This window comes from Bombus pascuorum, unplaced genomic scaffold (assembly GCF_905332965.1).
Source record: "Bombus pascuorum unplaced genomic scaffold, iyBomPasc1.1, whole genome shotgun sequence".
NCBI classification, from domain to species: domain Eukaryota; kingdom Metazoa; phylum Arthropoda; class Insecta; order Hymenoptera; family Apidae; genus Bombus; species Bombus pascuorum.
Genome location: NW_026869730.1, coordinates 136,110 through 159,554, shown reverse-complemented (window position 1 = coordinate 159,554; position 23,445 = coordinate 136,110). Strand labels below are relative to the sequence as shown.

The 23,445-nt window shown below is 33.6% G+C and overlaps 2 protein-coding genes across 2 annotated transcripts in view; one reads left to right on the top strand and one right to left on the bottom strand.

Annotated features, from left to right (window-relative positions):
• LOC132915621 (POU domain, class 6, transcription factor 2-like) overlaps positions 1–23,445 on the top strand; it is a 455,505-nt gene that overhangs the window by 377,751 nt on the left and 54,309 nt on the right. The window lies entirely within an intron of this gene.
• LOC132915622 (uncharacterized) overlaps positions 1–23,445 on the bottom strand; it is a 104,596-nt gene that overhangs the window by 79,124 nt on the left and 2,027 nt on the right. The window contains exons 5-7 of the mRNA XM_060975461.1: positions 22,811–23,169; positions 22,538–22,720; positions 19,344–19,456 (exon numbers count right to left, since the gene is read on the bottom strand). Coding sequence (XP_060831444.1) covers positions 19,344–19,456; positions 22,538–22,720; positions 22,811–23,169 — 655 coding nt within the window. The remainder of the gene's footprint in view (positions 1–19,343; positions 19,457–22,537; positions 22,721–22,810; positions 23,170–23,445) is intronic.

Below are 23,445 nucleotides of genomic sequence, written 5' to 3'. Positions count from 1 at the left end.
AAAAAAGAAGAAAAAAAGAAAAAAAGAAATTTTTTCAGGAAGTACAGAACCCTCTGATAATTCCTGTAAAATTCTACCGTAATTCAACCCTCACTGTGTTGCTTCCTACGAGCGAATAGAAGCTGGAGGATGCGCAAACGCGGTATGGTTGACGGAAGGGGGAAGTTATCGATCGTCCGCCGCAAACACGGTCGAGGAGGCACGCTTCAAAAGAAACGTCCAAGCTACTGATGTTTAGAATAGTTGCGAAAGAACGTTTATGCAATACCTTAAGGACTAGAGACGACATTCTTTCGCTTTACCGACCATAACAGAGCCGATCCTCGTTGTCGAAGATTATACATTCCGTGAATCGACGAGCTGGCCATCGTTGTAATTTTGTTCTGATTGCCCTAAAGCAGTATCCATCCATAAGCACGTATTGATTTCTAGGGCTTGCCCTTCGTGCGCATGTGATATTTCAGGCAAATACACGTGCTTATCTTCATGATCGCGTTATTAGTGAGGAGTCGTATTATAATTTACCAGCCACGCATTATACATATTCCTTAATTTTGAAAAAAGTTTAAAGACTTCAAGAAGTCTACACGTTTATATCTCGATCGCTACAGCAAATATTTTTCTGTTATCGGTTCATTATCATTTACGCTTTCTAAGAAAATATATTTTCTTAGAAATGTTGTTTAACTTGCGTCATGCGTCCTTCATTCGCACGATCCATTAGGAGCGTTTCAATAAGGATTATTCCTAAATTCCAAACATTCCCTCTTCCTCTAGAATGTGCGCTCTTTTTGCGTGGAACACGCTATCTCTCGTGTGTATCACGATATCATGCGCATCTTCCGCATTTGCCTGAGCGAACTCTCACAATTGATGGATCTGTTTTACGAATGTCAATCTGCCACACTGGGTGAAACTAAAACCTCATAATTCTAACAGGTCAGATTATTGTTAACCTTTCACCTTACCGGTCTTCGTAAATTTATTTTGCAACTTTACTCTCTCTGCTCTTATATTTTACTATTTTACTGAACAGCAAAAAACTCTGACTACGTAATAAAAAACTGAAAAAGGTAATACAAATACTAGGATTATAATATCAATATGAAATATATTTCTCTACTGCTTTTTAAAACATCAATCTGATCTATAATATATGCAGACCTCATAACGTAAACTTTCCTTAATATCGTATTATACCTAATGTACCTGTTGTGTCATTTCAAATTTCTACAGTAGCGATTTGTAATTTCACCTATTTATGTTTGAAAAACAATAACTTTACAAGTTGAGAGAACAATGTATCCGTAATTGTAACGAAGAGCGTTCAAAGTAATGTGCGAAATAATTTCATCATGAAATCAAAGGAAAGTTCTTTGTGCAGCTCAACTCTGTGTTATTTAATTAAATTAAAATAACATACATCGTGGAATAATATCTATAAAAGCTGTAGTATACTTGCTAATATCTTCAAAACAGCATTCAATCAGCTGTTCCTGTTTCATTTCATATATTTAAGTAAATCTGTATTTCAATTAACACGATAAAAGAACCAAATACTAAAAAAAAAAAAAAAAAAAAAAAAAGAAAATATTATACCTCGTATCTTTTATACTATTTTTGCATACGTTGCTAAAGGTGTATTCTTTACATTTTTGTATGTTTAGCTTTTTCATAAACACAAATGGAAACAGCGTTTATCCGTCGCATCTGTGCGAAGTGAAATATAAATTCGCCGAAAGCGACGTTTTCCGACGAATCGTCCGCTGTATCGATCCGCAGTGAGAGAGTGTAAATTTGACTTTACTTAGAACTCGCAACTACGAAGGAACAGTAAGTAATTCCAACATAGAAATTCTCCACGAATTCCAATCTAAAACCTTAAGATCCTTAATAAATGCACCTTTGTACGTAAACCCTCCAATTAGTCAACTACTCGAGTTGTTGGAACAGATCCGCAGGCTAAAAAGACATTATATCTTATATCTAAGCACTAGATTCAAATAGAATCAAATATATTATAAATACTTCTTAATCATGTTATAGTACCACGTCAGATAAATTTATTTAAAATTCTCTAACGAGAATTGATTGTAAAATAAACGCAAATTAAAAAAAAAAAACATATAACTTGACCAAACTACTGACCGCGTTTGACTGACCGCGTCTATACAAAGCATCTGTCGATAACTGCTGCTTAAAACAACTGCAAAACGATTGACAAAGGAAACTAATGTATAAGCATCTTTTGTGTGCTTTATTGATACCGTTCAACGTTCAATATTTTTCATCATATAATTGCAATCCTCTAAAGTTACCTCGAGAATATCGGCATTAAATAACTATTTAATTATTTGGTTATAAGTAAAAGTTCCTAACATAATTACAATGTTTCATCTACTTTGTTACAAATGCGTAGCTGATAAAGTTACCTTATTGCAATTACGACGCAATAACTGCAAAATAAAGACTGTACGTATACTTATATTATAAAAATCGTGCAAATAGAATAACAACGGATTGGTGTCCATTTTTTTCTTTTTCTTTTTTTTTTTTTTTTTTTTTTGGATTACCGATAACTGATAAATTAACGTATTACGAACGTTTTACAGATTAAAACCACTAACAAGCTTTAGGATTTTTATCTGATTTTAGTAAGCACGGTTACCTTCGAATAACAGTAATCCTGTTTTCAACTGTGCATTTTTACACCCGGATGAATATATACTGGAGCAATCGCTTGATGTAAGTTTACCGTTTGACAAGGCACATCCTTGATAAGATCCTACTTACTACCAGTATTATATTCCACTAATTATGGATTAACGAGGCAACCATTCTACATGGCAGTATAAGCAGGAAATGTAGAGTAGGATTCGTTTATACGATACTAGGTTAAAATTGACTTGAACTTCCCTTGAAAGCTTAAAATGGAGTTAAAATCTTTGCCAAATATGTCTTGAACTTGTATGATTCTGAATTATTTATTAATTCGGTTTGGTTTCTAAAGTGGGAGTGAACGATCGATAAAAGGTTCTACATCCTGAAATAAGTCAAGAATTTATAGAATGTGTTTTCACACGGCGCTTAAGTGAATACAGGCAAAAATGAATCAATAAGAGAAGTTATTCTGCATTTCAAACTAAATCGAAAATGTAGAATAAAATTTCATAGTACCGTTTCTGGGAAAATAAGATTTGAAAATTTATCGAGTAGACGTGCAGCAAGTCGATTCTTAATTCAACGCATTAAACTCTATTTTCTTAAAGACGAAGCTTTACATAGAAGAAACTTGTTTTACATCTTTATTTTCGCAAGCATTAGCCAAATTCACATACATTAAACGAATTCGATTCTCTTGAAAAATCAGATAAATGGAAGAATGTTATTCTTTACTGCATACTTTTTACTTATTTTTGGAGATGGAATACCTCGTATTCCACATCTATCCTTCAAATTTTATTTTCCGTATAATATCTCGTATAATTTCTCGTACTAAGATGCAAGCAAGATGCTAGCAAGCCGCCCTTGAGAGAAGGTTGCTAGCGGGAAGCGTCGTTCCGAGAAAAGTACATTTCCCGTACCTCCTCTTAGATGGATGGTAGATTTAAGGACTTATTAAAAATAAAGACTATTTGTCCGTTTGAAGGATTTTAATTAACGATATTCTAAGAATTATAGCAGGTGTTCGGTCTAGCTGAACATGTCTCGTGGAAATGCATCGCCATCTGGTAATTATCTTGCCCGAAGAATAGGGTCTGTGTGTGGCGAGCCTCGGGGTAGATATCCATTACAACGTTCACTGTCAAGTATCGCTACGACTATTTCTTTTTAAAGGGAGCTATACAATTATTCTGTACCTTTGTTAAGTAAAACGTTTATTCCGTGGTCGTGGCTGCATCTGACAACCAGTTATCGCCTCGAATCCAAACTCGTTATCGCAAATCTCAGACAATTATAATCGATTTAATTCACAAAGGTTTATAATAATCGGTTTAATTTATAAAGACAGTATTGGGATATTTTTCAACGAATTCCAAGGGGGGAGGCCCGGTGTCCTTTCATCTCCGACATATATATATATATATATATATATATTCTATACAATATTCTATAGAGTAACATTAGAAAGCGTTTTGCAATAATATCTTCAATCGTAGTAGTGTACATATTCTTCCACTTAATTTCAATTTCGATTATGCTTTGCGAAAAGGCAATAGTTCCTACGTTCGATAAGAACATAAAATTACAAATTTCACGTTTTCAACATTAACTGATAATTTAACGGGTAAAAACAATTTTAACGAGCGTTCGATCTAATCTTCAAATCACGTGTTTTTCTATAAATGCATCGAACCACTTCGAAACAATGATGGAAAGATTTTACGATAAAATACAAATATACATAAATATCTTAATAATTACCGTTAATAATTACCTAAATCGTCTAACAATATAATCACGCGCTATCCATTGCAACACGAACCAAATACGCTTAACTTTCAGATTGTAGAAGTTTGATAAAACGTTTTTTCATATATATATATATATATATATATATATTTCGTTGCATAATTTCGATACGAGATTAAATATTTCTTGTTTGAAGTAAAAATAGCAAATAAAAAGATTAATTACTCCAAGTAACTTTATTTGAAAATAACGCTTGAAAACGAATTATTATTGCTAGAATTGCATTTAATATCGTGCAAATATACATACAATTTTGCCATTACTAGCTTTATTACACATTCTGCAGTAGGTATTCTCAGAAGTAGGTATTTAAACTAAATACTGCGAGATAGAATGCTTGTCTTGTGAACAATTTAAGTTTCCAAGTCTGTGCAAATTATTGCGAAGCTTATAAAATGAGGTATGTGAGATATTCATAAGCTTATTCCACGGAATTTAATACACGGTTATACTGTAAATTTAATGCTTGAAAAGAGGAAGGTTTTTCTTCGAGTCGGGTTGTATACTACCGCATAAAAATTTAATCCTTTACACCACGTTAACGTTTAGATACATTATTTCATTATATATTTCGTCATATACTTTGCAATATATATCGCAAGATATATTTTATTCGCAACATTATTGCAATGATTTTATTCTTTATAACCAATATTGCAATATTCTATTTAGAAGTATTAGGACATTCGTGTGAAATTTGACGATTAACATGCAAAATATAAAAGTCAGAGTATCAACAGAAATCCACTTATATTTTCTCACGTGATCTGTAATTAGAGGTAACTTCAAAATCGTAATTTTATTTTTATACTTCCATGTATAATTCGTTAATTATTATAATAATCTTATAATATAGAATCACTTATTAATCAATCAATAACCGCTGTATACATATCTTGTAGTTTTATCTTTGTATCATCATTTCGTAATATGTTGGATGTAATTTACGATAATGTTATTGTATCTTTATGTTAAATAATGTATTCTACTTATTAACTTGCAGTATGATGTGATTATGTATTATAATTTAGTCGCTGGAACCGTGTCATTTGCTATTGCCAATAATTAAATTCTGGACGTTTGTGCATATTAAATTTACAGAAAACGTATGATATATATACGCATATAAAATATGCGCAGTACGTCAGCAGTACGTCAGTACATCATACAAGCTAATATGTCGAACATTATTATACATATAATATTTAACGATCAATATTTAACAGCACTTCTATAATTATTCTGATATGCGCAGTTTGCGCGATAAATTATCAGGTTTTTGCCCAAATTTGTAAATGTTAACTGATGAAGTTTATGCAGAACAAGGACGTAAAGTTGGATATTCACTATTATACGCGTATAAGATGACAGTTGGATACTGTTAAAAATATTGATGATAGAAAAAAATGTTAAGAAAATCAAAAATATTGCACGGGGAAGAAAATTTAGTGTAATTGAATTTTTTGCACGAGGGCATTTCAAGTTCGCTAAACATAATGATGAATTCAACGACTATACTCATTCAAGGTCATTCAAAATCAATCTAAGTCACAGAAAATTTGGTGGTGTTCGTGGTCGATTTTACGAAGCCCACAAGGATTCTCTGTTGCTCGGTACATATTTCCTTGTTCCTTTGATTTTGTTGGTTATGGTACACGGTCGCTATCCACGAGGTTCCGCGAAAGGAAATCTACGTGGGCCATTCGTTTACCTTCTCGGTACATTATGTCAAAAGTAAAATTTTGTAAATAAGCCCACCACCTGTAAACCCCGTCATTCACTTTATTACTGGTTTCCTTCAACGAATTACAATCAATAACAACAAGAAATTCCCGTCCATGTAGATAGTGACGAAAATGTTTAACGGCGTTTACAACTGCCAACGTCTCTAGTTCATACGAATGATACGTAGAATCCACGGGACTAGTTTTCTTACTATACTATACTATTCTATTAGCCGGTTTTTACCGTCGACCTTATTGGTCAAAATAGCCCCGTATCCACGCGATCTAACGTTAGGATGTAATTCTATCGGATAATTAATTAGGGTCGAACATCATTTACGCCAGTTCATCAGTCAGGACGGAAATTACCTTTTGGCTTATATTTTCATGTTTATCTGTCCAATTTAAGGTAAGCAACAAGATACGAGTAGGCGAGGTCGCCCAAGACCTAGGGAACAGCCAAACGACGTCGTTACGTACTCGTATTGCCCGTTGGGGGTGAAAACTGCTGTATATTCTGTAGAATTAGGATGAATGGGAATTTCATGGAACCCGCTGGCCATGTTCGGGCTAATAAGAGGTAGAAGATATCGATCCGTGACAGTATTTTTATTTAGTTCCCGAAAATCTACGCACAATCTGTCCGAGCCGTCCTTTTTCTTTACGAGTTTTCTTTACATAACCGTGAATTACTAGGGCTTATAATTTTTACTCTAATTAATTCGCTTATTCTATCACGCATTATTCTTCGCTCTTTCTCGCTCAATCTATAAGGGCTTCTTCCTTGCGCGGCAACGTTTGGATCAATAAACCGTATTTCTAGCTGGCTCGTATTTACACGAGTGCGTGGGAAACCCGTAACGAATGAACTTTTGAACTTTTCGAGAACAAAGATCAAACGACTTTAACCATGATCAAGTACCTCGGTATCAACTTCATAAACATCGATCTTCTTCTCAGCGGTTTTGTCACAGACATTAACAACTTTTGTTTTACAAAGAGCAAGACATTTTCTGTAATATTCACGTTAAAAGCTTGTCTTAAAATTTCACGATCAATCATGATATCATATTCCAAGTAAGTAACTATCAGCAAGGACATGAAAAATGATCTCCCATGTAAAACCATTAATACATACTGTGAACAAAATTTGTGATGTACATTTAATACAAGTGTTTTCTATCTATCCCTCGCAGTATTACTAAATCACTCATTCTTTTGCCGGAAAATTTTGGGGCTACGAATTCTTCAATTAGTGAGCATTCAGCTCCCGAAACGAAGTTAAATTGGAATGATGATTTAATGTACCAATTGGATCTTCCTCCACGCGGGAGTCTACTCGACGTTCGTTATTACAATCGTAGTTTTTCCTCCACAATAACGGACAATTAGGCGCGACATATCCCTTCTAGCGGCACTTGAAGCAAGATGCCGTCGATGATGTGGCTGATCGGTTTTCATCAGAGTTTCGTATATTCTTCACCTGCTCCAATTTTATCCTCTTGCGACAACCCGACATTCGATGTCCGTAGTGGCCACAGTGATGGCACTTTATCCGGGGCTTTCTGACGAAGCCGTCGACTTCTCCTCGTCGCAGAGAAATCACATTTCACTCTGAAATTGATCTTCCGTCTCTATGTCATTCGTGAGTGCTAGTCGTTCGGAGAGTCGATCTTGTAGACCGAGGCAAAGAGCGGCGGCATTAATTATTTCGGCCGTCAATAAATTTTGCCATCTTGTCTTCAGAAGGGAACGGAGACGATTACCGTAAGCTCCTGAGGATTCGCTCTTCGACAGTCCTTCCTTGTATATCTCCATTAGCGCCGAGGTCGCCGTCTCTTGGCCACCAAAACGCGTGATGAAAAGTTCATTAATTACCGGCTAGGTAATTTCTTCATCGTTCAGTACTTGCGTAATCCAATGCGCTGCAGAACCCTCTAAAGCACGATTCAAGGCAGAAAATAACTCGCTGCCTCGTAAAGGATTTTCTTTCATCATTAGGTTAACGATTATGCACCATGCAGCCGGGTCGGCGCTCACGATACCGGGGTTAAAACGTGGTAGCGTTAAATTTCCAAGTTCGCCGCTCGATCTTTGCTCTCGCGGCTGAGTCAACTCGTGCACAATAGGTCACGAGCTGTTGCATCGTTATAATCGGCACTGATCCCACTTCTGTGATGTCGGGTTATCATTAAGATTAAAGTTGTCACACAATCGAGGTAACGTTTATTAACACAAGTATGGATGTGACAATAACTATATAATAAGTATGGATGTTCGATAACGAATCCGCGGTCAACGGGATAACAGATGTACTTTGCTTAGTTTTTTTCATTTTCAATAACTATCATCGACGATGGAAATTCTTTTTGACTAAGAATAATCACTAGCGTTATCGGCGATAAAAACATTTTTGGATTATTTCTGACCAAATGGTTGGCAAAGCCGATATACATCTAAGAACAATTTATTTGTTATATATATGCAAAATGGAGAGGATAGTCGTAGTACAATCGGAAACAGGCTGATTCTACATGAAAAAATAAGTCGAAACTGTACAATAAAATTTGTTCATATGACGCTTCGTTTCTGAGAAAATCAAATTTGAAAATTTGTCAAGCATACTTTAATTTTCCTATGTTTTTCCTATATTTTTTTACTTATTTTCAAATGAAATTTAAATCCCTGTCGATTATTTACTCTTATCCGGAATTAAGCAAATTTAGGTATATTTGTCAAATCTTCAAAGTCGATTTTCTTGAAAGCGAAGCCGCAGACGAACGAATACCATACGAAATTGCTTTCATATTTTCCACGTGGAATCACCCCTGCCCGGTCGTACTGCGACTACCGCTCCATCTCGTGTAATAAAATTTTTCGATATGAAATAGCATTTATATTAACTTTTATTCTTACAGTAGATTTCAATTTAATATCTATAATTCGAGAGGGTAACATTTTTGTCCAAATATTGGCTTCGTAAAGACGTCAAAATCCGTAAACGTCAAGCTTTGACAAATAATTTGAAACTTGGTAAACTAGATTGAAGATCTTTCAATTCGTTACGTTTCTACGTTCTCGTGATCCCACGAAAAACAGTTTACAAGCTTCAACGTTCCCTCTCTCATGCTACAACCCCTGGTTAACTCCCCAATCTAATTTTTCTGCGCTGATTTGATTCGCTTGCCGAGCGGATTTCAAATTGTATCTACCGATCGATTTGTTGACCAGACACGTTTCACTTTCGCGACACGACGACTGCGTTTATTCGCAGCAAACGTATTACGTTACATGGAATGTAAAAGCTCCAACACGATACGAGAACGAAGAGGGGCTCTAGTCCCGTTGAAAATGTTTCCGCGGTCGAGTCATACGAGCCGACTCTCCACCTCGCTCGCTTTTTCCCTGCCTCGTCCATGATAAAACCAATAGATCGCCTTGGTCGAACAGGAAAAAATTTGATCTCATCTTGTTAATATGAACGTTCCTCCTCCTTAAGCACCAAATGCCGAAGATTTTATGGAAATGGCACGGCTGTTATATTCCTTCGAGGGGGAGCAATGATCGCATAGGCACTATCGGTTTCCATTATACGTTTCGATTCCATATTGTCGATCGCCTATTTGAGGGGGTTGAACGATAGGCGGAAGTATCAGAGGTCGACGGTTGAAGCTTAGGGAAACGGAGATTGTAACTACAGGTCGGTTAGAGGTATTGCATCGTAATGTTCCGTTGCAGTGTACCGTTGCTCGTAAGTATAGTTCATAAACGTTGGTAATCTGTGACGATATCATTGATAGCTGATAATGTATCTAGGCAATTGAAACGATTTGCGACAACATTATTTAGATTTATTTGAAGTGTAGAAATTAATGGTAAATATGATTATAATTAGAAATCTAGTATAGTAATTAAAAAAACTATTGGCACATACTGTTATTCTCCAATGAAGCAGTCTTCCGTCAGATTTTGTTCGTCAAATTTTTGTAACCATATCAAAGTACTACTGATATGAAAATGATATTGATAATGAAATATAGTATATTTTGACCTAATTAATTAGCATGTAAATGCTGTAATAAATAGAATGGTATGCCGATAGTTTCTGTAGCCACGTGTGCCTTTTTATGCAATCACCAAACTATAATAATAAATTATCTATTAAAAAACAGCAACATTATATTTTCCTATCTAGCGTGTACAATTTGCTATTTAAATATCGCTGATTTTAATATCGGAAGTCAAATTACAACTTACAAAGAGATCTGGAAGATTTCTCTTTATCTAATTTATAATCAAAAAATTAAAAAGTTAAAAAATTTGTAGCTGAAGACTTCGTCAATAGTTTTGTAATATTTTACGATTACAAACACCAGTTTTATTGTTGCGTATTAGCTTCGAAAAATTAATTCAATCCGACCATAATATATTATTATATGAAACTAAAGTAATTACGAATGTAGTTATAATAATTTATTCTTAATTTTGTAAAATATACATAAAAAATAAACAAGTGTCTTAATACTTTTTAAGAGTAATGCACACTTTGGTCGATTTGTATGAACAAGACACAAATGCTACTAAAACACATGGTAGAACAAATAAACATCCAGGACCACTTTATTCTCTGTTACAGTCATCCCTGAATATCATAACAGCCTGTTATGCCCGGAGCTATCAAATATTATGGAAGAGTCATGTTACCGAAAGAATCCATTGTTTTTAGCTCACTCGGTGATAAAGCTATATATACAGTAGATATGATGGAAACGGATTGAATAAATTGATAGATAGAATATTGCGATTAACCGAGGCAATAATATTTAATGTTATTTAACACCTAGATCAATCACGTATTCAATTCAATCAGTACGACACTGATATAGTTTTAAATGAATAATTATTCCACAACAGGATTATGAAAGATGATTAATTCATACGTTTTAGTAACATTCGTGCATTGTCAAAACAAATCAATTAACATATCCAAATACATAGGAGCGAAATCCTACGTAAACATTACAATTTGGTTTAGACACATGTTTAATTTCAGAATATTATAATTTTAATTGATGTTCTACACTTTATACGACGTATGTTATTAATAATAACATGCACAGATTTTGTTATATAGTATACTTTAATGTCACGATCGTTTATCATATATATGTGAATTTTTAACAAATTAAAAACGGATAAAATGTAGAATATAGATAAATAAATATGACAGATGTAAGTGCAATGAAACAAATCAGCCTATTTCTACAACAAACTGAAATTTAACTTTCAGAAAGACTTTTAACAAACTAGGATTTAACCTAGCCGTTTAGAATGTTGTTCATCCTTATAAAAAGTAACCAATTTTTGTTCTCTTTCCATCAATGACGTACGTATTACGCGCAAATTCTGTCAAACATTTTTAAATACAAAGTGTAAGAATTGTCGATATTTCCAGGGAAATTCAAATTACTTTTCACTGAAATTTCATTGAAGCTTTGGAACGAAATATTTAATTTTATGTTTCGACATAAATTGATTTATTTTTAGACATTTACAATTTCTATTTATTTGACAATCATCAAATAACGTGTCACACAAACTGCTGTCGTTTAATATTTTGCGACAGTGCTTAAAGAATTCATAGCTAGAAGATAAAGTACGCATTATAGGACTGTGTAAAATAGTACGTAGCAATTGAAATGCTGCACAAAGGAAATTATTTGATCGTTGACCCAATAGAAGTGAAATAGAAATAATTATGTCGTGTCTTATTATCGAGAAGTAACCCTTTATCCTTGTTGAAAAATGTATAATAAAATTGGCCAAAATGTACGCCATGCTGTTGTGAGAAATTTATACGTTTCTAACGGATATTCTCGTTTTAAAATTTCATTACTTACCGCTAAGGACATTTCATTAAATCTTCCGACGAGAAGAGTAAACAGATAAACAAATTTAAAACCAGAATAATTATTTGCAGAAAGAGAGGAATGTGTTTTTCGATCAAATATGGGAGCATACACATCAGAAAATTTAGTCCAACGTAAAACCAGAGAAAATTAATACCGCTGCAAAACCAATACACGTAATCCTCTCAGATATTAAACCGCCAATGTAATTTATTTTTGCTCCTCGCTACTTTTAATTTAGTTTTTATCTTTCCGCTAAATTTCATAAGATTTTTCATAAATTTTCATAAATTTTCACAAGTCTAATTTCCATATGTGCATAGTATTATAATATTTATACGTATCTAATATTTGCGTATTATTTTTCTATATTATATTATATTATACTAATAAATATTTTTACGTTATCCCTTTTATACGTATACACCTGCTAAATACTATAAAAAATACTACACTTTGAATGTTTCAAATATTTGTATATCGTCTTTTCAATTTTTACGTCTTTAAAATTGAACATTATTGATTATGACATTATTTCCTATTATATCCTATTATGGAAATTGTTAATTTTAGAGTCATCATTCTTATGGATCTGAATACATTTCTATGTGTACATTATTTTCGTTATAGTCTCCCTATTATCGTATTACAATAGACAGATCCATTGGTTATAAGTTAGACATATACGTACATTTTGCCTGTTTATTCTTTCCAATTTCAAATCTTAGTGCACAAATTGCAGATTTTTCGTATCTGTAGTCAATGATTGACCGGATTTGAAAGTAGTATATAAAAACTGACTGTTGCAGTTTTTCAGCAATGTCATATGATTCTTACAATATGACGACCAGATGCGTAAGTAGATGTGTAGAAAAAAAGATGAAAATAGTATAATAAATAGGAACAGGTTATATACATATATAGACAATATATACACTATACATATATATATATATATATATATATATATATATATATATATATATATATATATTGCTCTCAACTGTTACAAAGACTTCGCGATATCAATGCTAGTGATATTTACTTATATTTTTATAATTATCGATAAATGTACTACAGAAATTGCGAACCACGCGAATAAGTGATCGCAAAAAAAAAAGAAAAAAAGAAATTTTTTCAGGAAGTACCGAACCCTCTGATAATTCCTGTAAAATTCTACCGTAATTCAACACTCACTTGTAAAATTCTACCGTAATTCAACCCTCACTGTGTTGCTTCCTACGCGCGAATAGAAGCTGGAGGATGCGCCAACGCGGTATGGATGACGGAAGGGGGAAGTTATCGATCGTCCGCCGCAAACACGGTCGAGGAGGCACGCTTCAAAAGAAACGTCCAAGCTACTGATGTTTAGAATAGTTGCGAAAGAACGTTTATGCAATACCTTAAGGACTAGAGACGATATTCTTTCGCTTTACCGACCATAACAGAGCCGATCCTCGCTGTCGAAGATTATACATTCCGTGAATCGACGAGCTGGCCATCGTTGACGTAATTTAACACCGTATCAAAGACCTTAAAAGTATTATAGTTCATGTCAAACGAGCATCTAGTATCGAGATAACGAACCATTATTTTCCTATAGTACGTCATCATACGCCGTTTTATAATAGGTTCGATGGCGCGATGTAACACGAGTTTGGTACCGTTTATCGTCTCACATGCGAAATGAATTTTACTTTTACTATGCATGACTTTCTGTATCAAGACTCTGATGAATTTTAACCTATTAACTAGGGTCATCCTTTGATCAAAAACTTCTATAACCGATCAAAGTCAACGACAAAACCAGCACAGCATAGACGCAATAACTTATATTATATTATTATATTATAATAATATAATAATTTTTGTAACCTCTATATAGATTTTCAGACTCGTTACAAATTTGAGCAGCGTAGTCACGATATTTGTGTTTTATTACAATATTGGCGAAACTTCAAAATGTTACGTATAGCAAATAGAATATATGTGAGTCGCAACATGTGGACCATTTTGTCGATTTACATCAACAATTCACGAATGTTACTAAAATATATAGATAAATGACAAATTAATAATCAAAGCCATATTTATTATCTTCTTGTGGAATCATTAGATTTTTTAAATTACGCATAACGGTTGTTACGTCGAATGACACCCTCATCGACCGGATCGTCTACCGCGGGCAGACTGGCAACCAGATGTTCGCACATTGTCACGGCTCCCCTTCAATGTCGTGTTTCTAACCGTCGCTAGCGGTCCGCCGGCGTCGTATATCAATACAATGTATCGACGAGTGTATGGTTGCCACCTGGCCGCGAGTTCCAGAGACTTTTATCTCTTGTGACGCTCATATTAGTGTATGACTAATCGTTGAATATAGACGATATTTTAACCTATTAACACAGTGATAAATTCATTAAACCGCTCCGGTTATCCTAATCGAAACACGAGGAACCACTACTTCGCGGTGTCGATTACACGAATCGTAGCGAGAATTTACCCCTCTCGCTGACGCGTTTTCCCCGCGACCGCGTCTCTCCGCGGCCGCGTCTCTCCGCAAACGGTCGTAACAACGTTCGACGAGATAAATACGTCACATAAATACGTGATAGATACGTTTGCATATGGCCTTATACATAAATATGCAAAACATGCATCATACAAAGAACGTGAAATAAAACAATACATTTTTATAGTCTGCTAATCATTCTAACAAACTTCTATCTTTATATATTTCATTTTATTTATTATTTATTTATTAATTTCGTTCTCCTATTTGCATTCTATAAAAAAGCACATTTGCATAAACGTCAGCAGTGTCATTACATGTACAACGTACATATCTATAAAAATGTTCTATGGTAAATGTCGGAAAACTTTCATGAGCCACTGTGTGTAAGTAGTACTTGACGTAACTGACAAGCAAAACATACATGGTGAACAAAGGAAAGAGAGAAAAAGAAAAAGAAAAGGAAAAAAAGAAAGAAAGAAAAGGAAAGAAAAAGAAAGAAAGAAAGAAAGAAATATTATAATGCAAACTGTAACAGCAGGTAGAACCGCAGAAAAATTCGACTCGATAACCGCAGGAATATCAATGAGCCGGTCGCATTCTTCGATTACAAATAGTTGTTATTGTGACACACGGCAAGCAGAACGTAATTTGCGTTGCTCGTTCGCGATGTGACTGTTAAAACAAACGAGTAACCGGCCCGTGGCTGTTCACTTCGAGAACATCAGAGCTCGTAATGGATGACAGCTATTAGTGTCTGGTGCACGCCCGAAAATTGCTGGCGTTAACTTTATCATCGTGGTCAGTGAAACTGTTGATTATTGTCGGTTACGGTTTAAACGGTATTGGACCATGCTGCAACAAATCATTGGAACGCATCGATTGCCCGGCTAAGCTTCACGCGATTGCTTTTTTCACGCACCGAGTGTGCCGATGGATACGATTAAAAATCAAATTTCGAATAATTTCATACTGGCCAAGGCAGATAGAAAATTGTTAACCTGTTGATAACTAGGTCATTTCTTAACCAGAAACGTCTACAATTAATGAATTAAAAATTTACAAAAAGAATCAACCTCGGTTAAATTAATTATAGTATTTGCAAATATACGTATATAAGTATTGTATACGTATGTACATATGTATGTACGTATGTACATCATTCGACAAGTAACGTCGAATTTTTAAAATGTAAAAATTTAGTTACATTCATTGACGAGTATATACCATTTGTTTCGTTCCTGGAACATGTACTGCCACTGAGGTAATTTTTAAATCCCTCTTTTATAAATATAAATAATGGAAAATATTCCTCTTAACTGGAAATTTTTCCGTAAGTGAAACCTGTTAACGTAGCGCTTGAAAATAATAGCATTTATTCTTTTAATTACCAATTCTCGGTTTCTGCAGTTACCATTTCATTTTTATATTGAATTTCTATATTGAAAACATTGATACGTATATTAAATCCCAAATTGAAAACGATATTGATACAATATTTAGCTATTAACCGGTGTATACGGCAGTACACAATGTAGAATATACTAAATTTCATTTTTGGAAGAAATAAAAATTACTCTATAACTTTGAATAAAATTTATATTTAATGCACTAAAATATTGTTTTAAACGAAATAGTTTACTTTCGTAATTTTAAATATACACAAATTCATGTTGTTTCGTATAAAGGAAAAATCAAGCTTTGACTAACAAAACTATAATTATTTATGTTTCGGATCAGGAATCGTAAACGAGCAAGTGAGATTTTTATCGGCAAAGCAAAACTTATAATTTGATAGCAAAGGAAGACTATTTTTTAAAGCTGTATAAACCTGCAATATCTTAGTGATTCGATATATGTATCAATATCTTGAATATAAAAATTGTTTTATTTAGGTATAAGATAAAAGTTTGAATATCTAAGCTTAAATGAAGAAAAAAAAAAAAAAAAAAAAAATTTAGTATATCAACTGAGGTTTTATTCCACGTTTTCATCTAATCGGTGACTCTACTTAATGTTTTCATCGAAGGTTGGAAATTTTAACCACTGTCCGATTTTATGATAATATTTTCACCTAATATTAATATTCGGATATTAATTCATCGTAACCAAGTCGTCCATAGTTCATTTACGCGACTAAAGCGCAAATGTCGTCGCTATATTCAAAATGCCGCTGATTGGAAAATTAACGGTGTACACGGCAACCGATCAATATGCGTCTTGTACAAACCACTTTCAGATGGATGCAAACGAAATCAGAGTTAAAACTATATTGAAACGGTTCGGTGCAATCAAAACGCATAAACGCTTGTAATTTTAGTAGCTCATCGAAGTGATATAATTTACGGGAGACGTCATTTCGACGTATTTCGAATTTCATGCGGAAAATTACACGAGCCATTTACATTTCTCTCCCATTAACTTTTATCCATTTAGCAATATAAATGTATATCGAAATTCATTTTTTGCAAAGCTTTCCAAAGTTTCCAAGCTTTCTGTGTAGTATACCTATATCTATACGCGTCTATTTGACGCATTCGAAATGTGCGTAAACCTAGTGTTAAAGTTGTTATATTTTAAAATCAAACAAACGATCATCTCCAACAAATTTCCTTAATCCAACAGTTCTCGGGGAAATAAAGAATATCTAAGTTTTTCAAGTTGGAACTAGATGAACAATCGGAGACAGATACGGCAATCCAATTTACACGTTTTGCATCGTTTTGATAAATAGTTACACGAGATATCTCCTCCACAGTGTCACCCGAGGAATATTATCTCGACCATTTATTAAATATTTCAGCCATAGAAACGAAAGAGTTAAGTAAATACCTGAGCTGCTGTAATTAAAAACTGTAACTGAAAAAGAAAATCGTACAATCTGTGTAACCTAACCCCTCCCTATCTCATAGGTACTATATCTTAAAGGAAAAGCTTCTTATCGCTAAAATTTATTCGAAGATGTAATTTAATTTAACAGGAATAAAAAAGTGAAACACAGCGCACAGATTAGTTGATGACACTTTTGTCACGACATTACGACTGTTCAAAATTCTACAGATATTATCAATATATACATAAACAAGTATACACATATACGTAAATATTTCTGTTTTTTATAAAGATAAGGCTCATAACCGCCAGAAATAAAATTTGAATCAAAAATGTTATCCAAATAACATTTTCTAAAGTAAATATCTACAACAAATATTGCAAGAATTATCCGGTTCTAAAATTGTTTGTTCGCTGATATTTCAAGTAGCGCACGCTTTAAATTCTTCCTCCATTTCAGCAGATCTCGAATTTAATTTATTACGAATACAGAGCTTTATCGAAGTGTTGCTTCCTGACCTAAATAATATAATCAACCATAAGGAAACCTTAAAGGAATTTAATAAAACAAAGTCGTAAGAAAAATTAAACAAGTTACCTATTATTGGCATATACATGATACATGATACTTGATACTTAAAACAATTCATGGTAATTATTTAGAAAGCTGCCGCCGTCTTGAATTTTTATGCTTTTTTAATATATTGTCGGGCTCATGATTCTAAACAACTTTTTCCTGCACGTATAACCGCTGCTCGGTCTTAATATCCGAGACATTTGCAAAAATCTGTCGATATTACAGTGAATTGTACCTGTTGCACGATTATGCGCCCGAGACAACGTATGCTGATTCTCGACCGCTGTGAAGTCTAATCCAATAAAATAACAGCTAACCCAAACCTAATTCTCATCTTTTGTTTATAGTTTATATGTATAGGTTAGAATTAAGTATCATTTTATCAGGCCATTTTATCACCAATGAGATATAAGACTTTACCAAATGTCCTTCAGGGCAAATTGTAAAAACCAAAATAAAATAAAATAAAAAAAAAAGAAAAAGAAAAAGAAAGAAAATATCTTGAAAACTACAAGAGTCCGGCAGTAAAAAGTTGTTAAAAATGTTGATTTCTACAACATATGAAAAAATTATGGAAATCCAAAACAGCAGCGTTCTAAATAATTACACAATTTTCTATATAAATTCTACTTTTCTTAATTACATTCCCAAAAATATCAATTTGCATAAAAATCCAGAATCTAGTAATAAATAATTTCTTGCTTAAGTATTCTTGTGATCTGTACAAAATATATGTATACTTGTACTAGGTATCTTGTAATTTTTATATATTTTTTCAGATTCGCTTCAAATTTCACCAATATAAAAATAATAGTCGAATCTCATAACAGTTTTAACGGAATTTCAAAATGTTTCGTACAACACGCATAATATGTAATATCAAAAAATATGTGCATGACTGTTCAAATGTTTTCGTGCGTCTGTGCATAAATAAGCAAAAAAAGAAAAAGCGAGAGAAGGAAAACTAACAAAGATTAACTTCGCCATCTCGATCTAATCCCATAATAATGTAGGGTCGACCAATGAGAAATGGGCTTATCCTATAATCACGAAGCCGACCCATGAAATATTGAGCGATAAGATATGTTGGATAGACATCCTATGATGAAACGTTAGTATTCCTTTCACTAGAGTGGTTCTCAAAGATTAAAAGATGATTGTAGCCAGGTCTGATAGTCGGAGAACGGTTTTTACACGGTCGAAACCCTCGTCCTCTGGTAATACACTTTTACTGTGACGCAATCCACCTGCTACGTACATTTATCGAGGGAACGCGAAATGCGAGCGACAGTATAAAGTACGAGAAGCAGACTTACCGTCCAGGTGTCGATGCTTTTGTTTGAGGACGATCTTTCCCAGATAGCAGACGCTACTCCTCGCAAAAGATATACCAATTTCGTTCACAGTCCTCATGTTCGTTCGGTAAACACTGACAACGAAAAGGAAAATTTCATGTTAAATAGAAAGAATATAGTATTACGAACATTAATACGAACGTGACTTCTTCGACGCTTTTAGAATTTCGAGATCACACATCAGACTATATTGGCATTTCTATGCATTGTATGATTTTGTTGGGAAAATCAGAAACATACAACATTTTTCTGTATATTCTGTAAATCTAAGAGACTCTTTTTGTTAAAATGTTCTTCCATTGAAAAAGATTTTTATTTTATAGAATTTAGAAAAGTTTATGTAATTTCAGAAAACGAATAAAAATAAGTTTACATAAATCAATAATTTGAATATTGTTTACTTCCTCTTTTTACATAGAATTAATAGTAAAATTATTGTTAATATTCTCCTGTGTGAATTTTTTTCAATTTAAATTGTCGTTTAAATAGAATATTTTTTTGCATTTATGCAACAGTTAAAAAAGATTATGAACTTAAAGACACCTTTTAAAAACTTCAAATTAATTTTCAAACTAAAGGTTTAATATATCTCCATTTACGATTTGAAATTTAAGATAATACCACAACTATCTTTGTTAAAAGCACCACATGAAGCCTTTTATAGAAAGAAGCTGAAAGTAACAGATATAGAAGAATTGATAGCATAGAATAGAATAGCATAGATAGTATAGAATTGCATAGCTCTCCTTAAACAGAAACAGTTGTACCGACATCCAACAGTAAACATTCCAACCCTCTTTGCCCCGTGGCTCGCCACACACAGACCCAATTATTCCCGCAACATGATTGCCAGATGTCGATGCATCATTCACAGTATACAGTAGCGGACAAAAGTTTAAGACGATGATTTGTAAACCGGATTACAAACATCTTATACGCATATTGTTCTTCTATTCGGTTTGTCTCTTTGGAATAACGTAGCTGTATGTTTGACCTTCGTAACCTCAGACAGTCAGTTGTTAAATACAAACAATGTAGGAGTTACAACAGTTAGTTACCGCCTAGCACTTGGAAACAGTGGACATTAGTTTAAGACGATCTGTGTAAAACGTGAGTACGAGTACAGTTTTTGAACATTTTGATTCTGGAATGTCAAAATCATTGTTTAGTGTACCTTTTATTGCTTAAAATTCATTTAGGTAGGAACAGACTATGGGTAAATCAAAGAATTTACTTGAAAACGAAAGGGAACAAATCGTAAGGCTGCGAAAGCAAAGTAAAACCTTCACCGAAATAGCAAATATAGTGAACAGGTCAGAAACAGCTTGTAAACAAGCTTGGTATAAATGTTTAAAGACAGGCATGTATTGCGATCAACCGAAAAACGGAAGACCACGGAAAACAACACCGAAAATGGATCGCCGGATTCATCGATTGAGCGAAAAGGATCGTTTTCGTAGTGCAAATAATATTGCTGCGGAGATAAACTATGAAAACGATACACAAATTAGTGCTAGAACTGTTAGGAGAAGATTAGAAGACTTTAACTTAAGAGGACGAAAACCCCAAAAGAAACCACTGCTGAGTTCTAGGAATCGAAAAAGACGACTTGCATTTGCTAAAGCTCATAAGCATTGGACAAGTGAAGATTGGCAAAAGGTATTGTTTTCTGACGAATCGAAATTCAATCGCGTCTGTTCTGACGGGATACGGTACGTTAGACGTCGAATTGGCGAAAGTTTGAAAACACAGTGCGTTTTAAAAACTCTTAAACATGGTGGTGGCAACGTTATGGTGTGGGCGTGTTTTTCTCGAAGCGGCCCTGGTCCGATATGTCGTATCAATGGAATTATGGACCGTTTTCAATACAAGGACATACTCAAGAACACAATGTTACCTTTTGCACGCAACAATATGAGTGATGATTTTATTTTTCAAAATGATAATGATCCGAAGCACACGGCTCGGGTTGTGAAACAGTTTTTTCAAGAAGAAAATATCACCGTGCTGCCGTGGCCGTCCCAATCACCAGATATTAATCCAATCGAGAACTTGTGGAGCATCATAAAAAAGACAGTACAAGGTTATAAACCGAAAAATTTAAATGAACTTTACTCTACGATTGAAACAGCCTGGAATAATATTACGGTAGATTAATATAAAAAATTAATAGATTCTATGCCAAGAAGATGTACCGAAGGGATAAGAAATAACGGATATTGAACAAAATATTGAATTTAAACAAAAATTGTGTATATTTTTTAACCAAAAATTAATATTTTTTGTATAGTCTTAAACTTTTGACCGACGAAATATTATACAGATTTCGTTCCTTTTTTATAACTTAGCTATTGAGCAAAATATCAAAATGAAATTTTTTTTCTAAGTGTACAAACAAATGTACAATTAGTTAATACCAAAAGTAGAACACCGTATTTATATTTTTTATGGAAAGTAAATCAATTATTTATTTCTTCCATTTCGTCTTAAACTTTTGTCCGCTACTGTATGTTTAGCTAGCCTGAGGACCCGCTATAAATTTTAGGATTTAATTGACTAAGGTCCTTCAAATTGACAAACAGTCTTTATCCTAACAGTCCGGAAGATACGGCAGATCTGCTTTCCTCACGAACGACGTTTCCCGCTAGCAACTTTCTTTCAATGGCGGCTAGCATCTTTCTCTAACCACCAACATAGAAATTTCTGTTTTAATTAACAGATTATTTGCGACCAACTCTTATATAGAATTTTAAGTAAATACATAGAAATTAACCAATTAACGGCAACGTCCATTTCCCTCACTTTCTGAACGAGGGTTGTCCTCGACGAATCCGATCATCTCGTGACCTGAGACACACCCCATCATAGTTTTTCTCTGTAGCATCACTGTGATGGAGAGGAACATACTCGTGCGATCTCATCAGCGAGTAAAACAACGTCCTTACGATCAGTGGATATTTCACGTTTTTAGCAAACAGTCCGACTTAGACTTTGGAAGAAAGTATATTCGTTATCCCGTTAACCGCGGATTCGTTATTGAACCTAAGATCATTGTTGATAGTATCTCGAATATCTAACTATCACGGTTACTTGATAAATTCTGTGATCTTGTTTTTTATGTTACAAATATTTCAATTTATATTTTGTAGACTTACCATCTTTTCCAGTTGGCAACCAAATTCCTTGATTTATAATGAACGATGGATTTTAAGAATGTATTATTGCCGAGAACTAGTATTGGTTCGGGTTGACTTCCATTTGCTATGGACGACTCCATTTTTTTATAAGCAATGATTGCTACAATGTCTTGTTGAAATTCGATGTGAACGAGAAATAGTCTGTAAATGAATTTAAACACATAATTAATATATAAAATACAATTGTGCGAGGTATCATAAATTTAATTACAAAATATATAACTCCTTCACCTGTGATATGACCTAGTTGTAAGATCATTTGTAGTTAATTCTATGCAACCACCACCTCTGAAAGAGAACTCGCTGCAAAATTCGAAGCTATTTACATATAGCATTGGCATTTTATTTTCAATATTTACAACATTTTTTAATACTCGAATAACATTCTTCCTCGTTTCATAAACATATTGTATCGGTTCTTTTGAACACTCACTTCGATCGTTTTCACTTTTCGGTTCTGGAAGTTGAGGCGATGATGTAAATTTCATGTGCGGTATAGGTACTGAAATTTGTGGATTTTGCAGGGATAAATTGTAAAATGGTTTGTGTTTAAATCTTTTTCCATCCCTTTCATATAGTGCCTGCATAAACTATGTGCATCTCAGTTATAATATATTCATGTAATAAATTCAGTTTTTTTTTTTTTTTTTTTTTTATATATATATGGTTTATTTTGGTTTTTACAATTTGTCATGAAGGACATTTGGTAAAGTGTTATATCTCATTGGTAATAAAAAAAATAAAATAAAAATAAATATAGCATGTGGGTGGCTACCCTCAGCAGGGTGCCAATTTCGTGTTTTTTAAGTTATATCTTTTATGATAAATTCAGTTTGTTAAAAATAATGTGTTTGTCAAAATTTGAC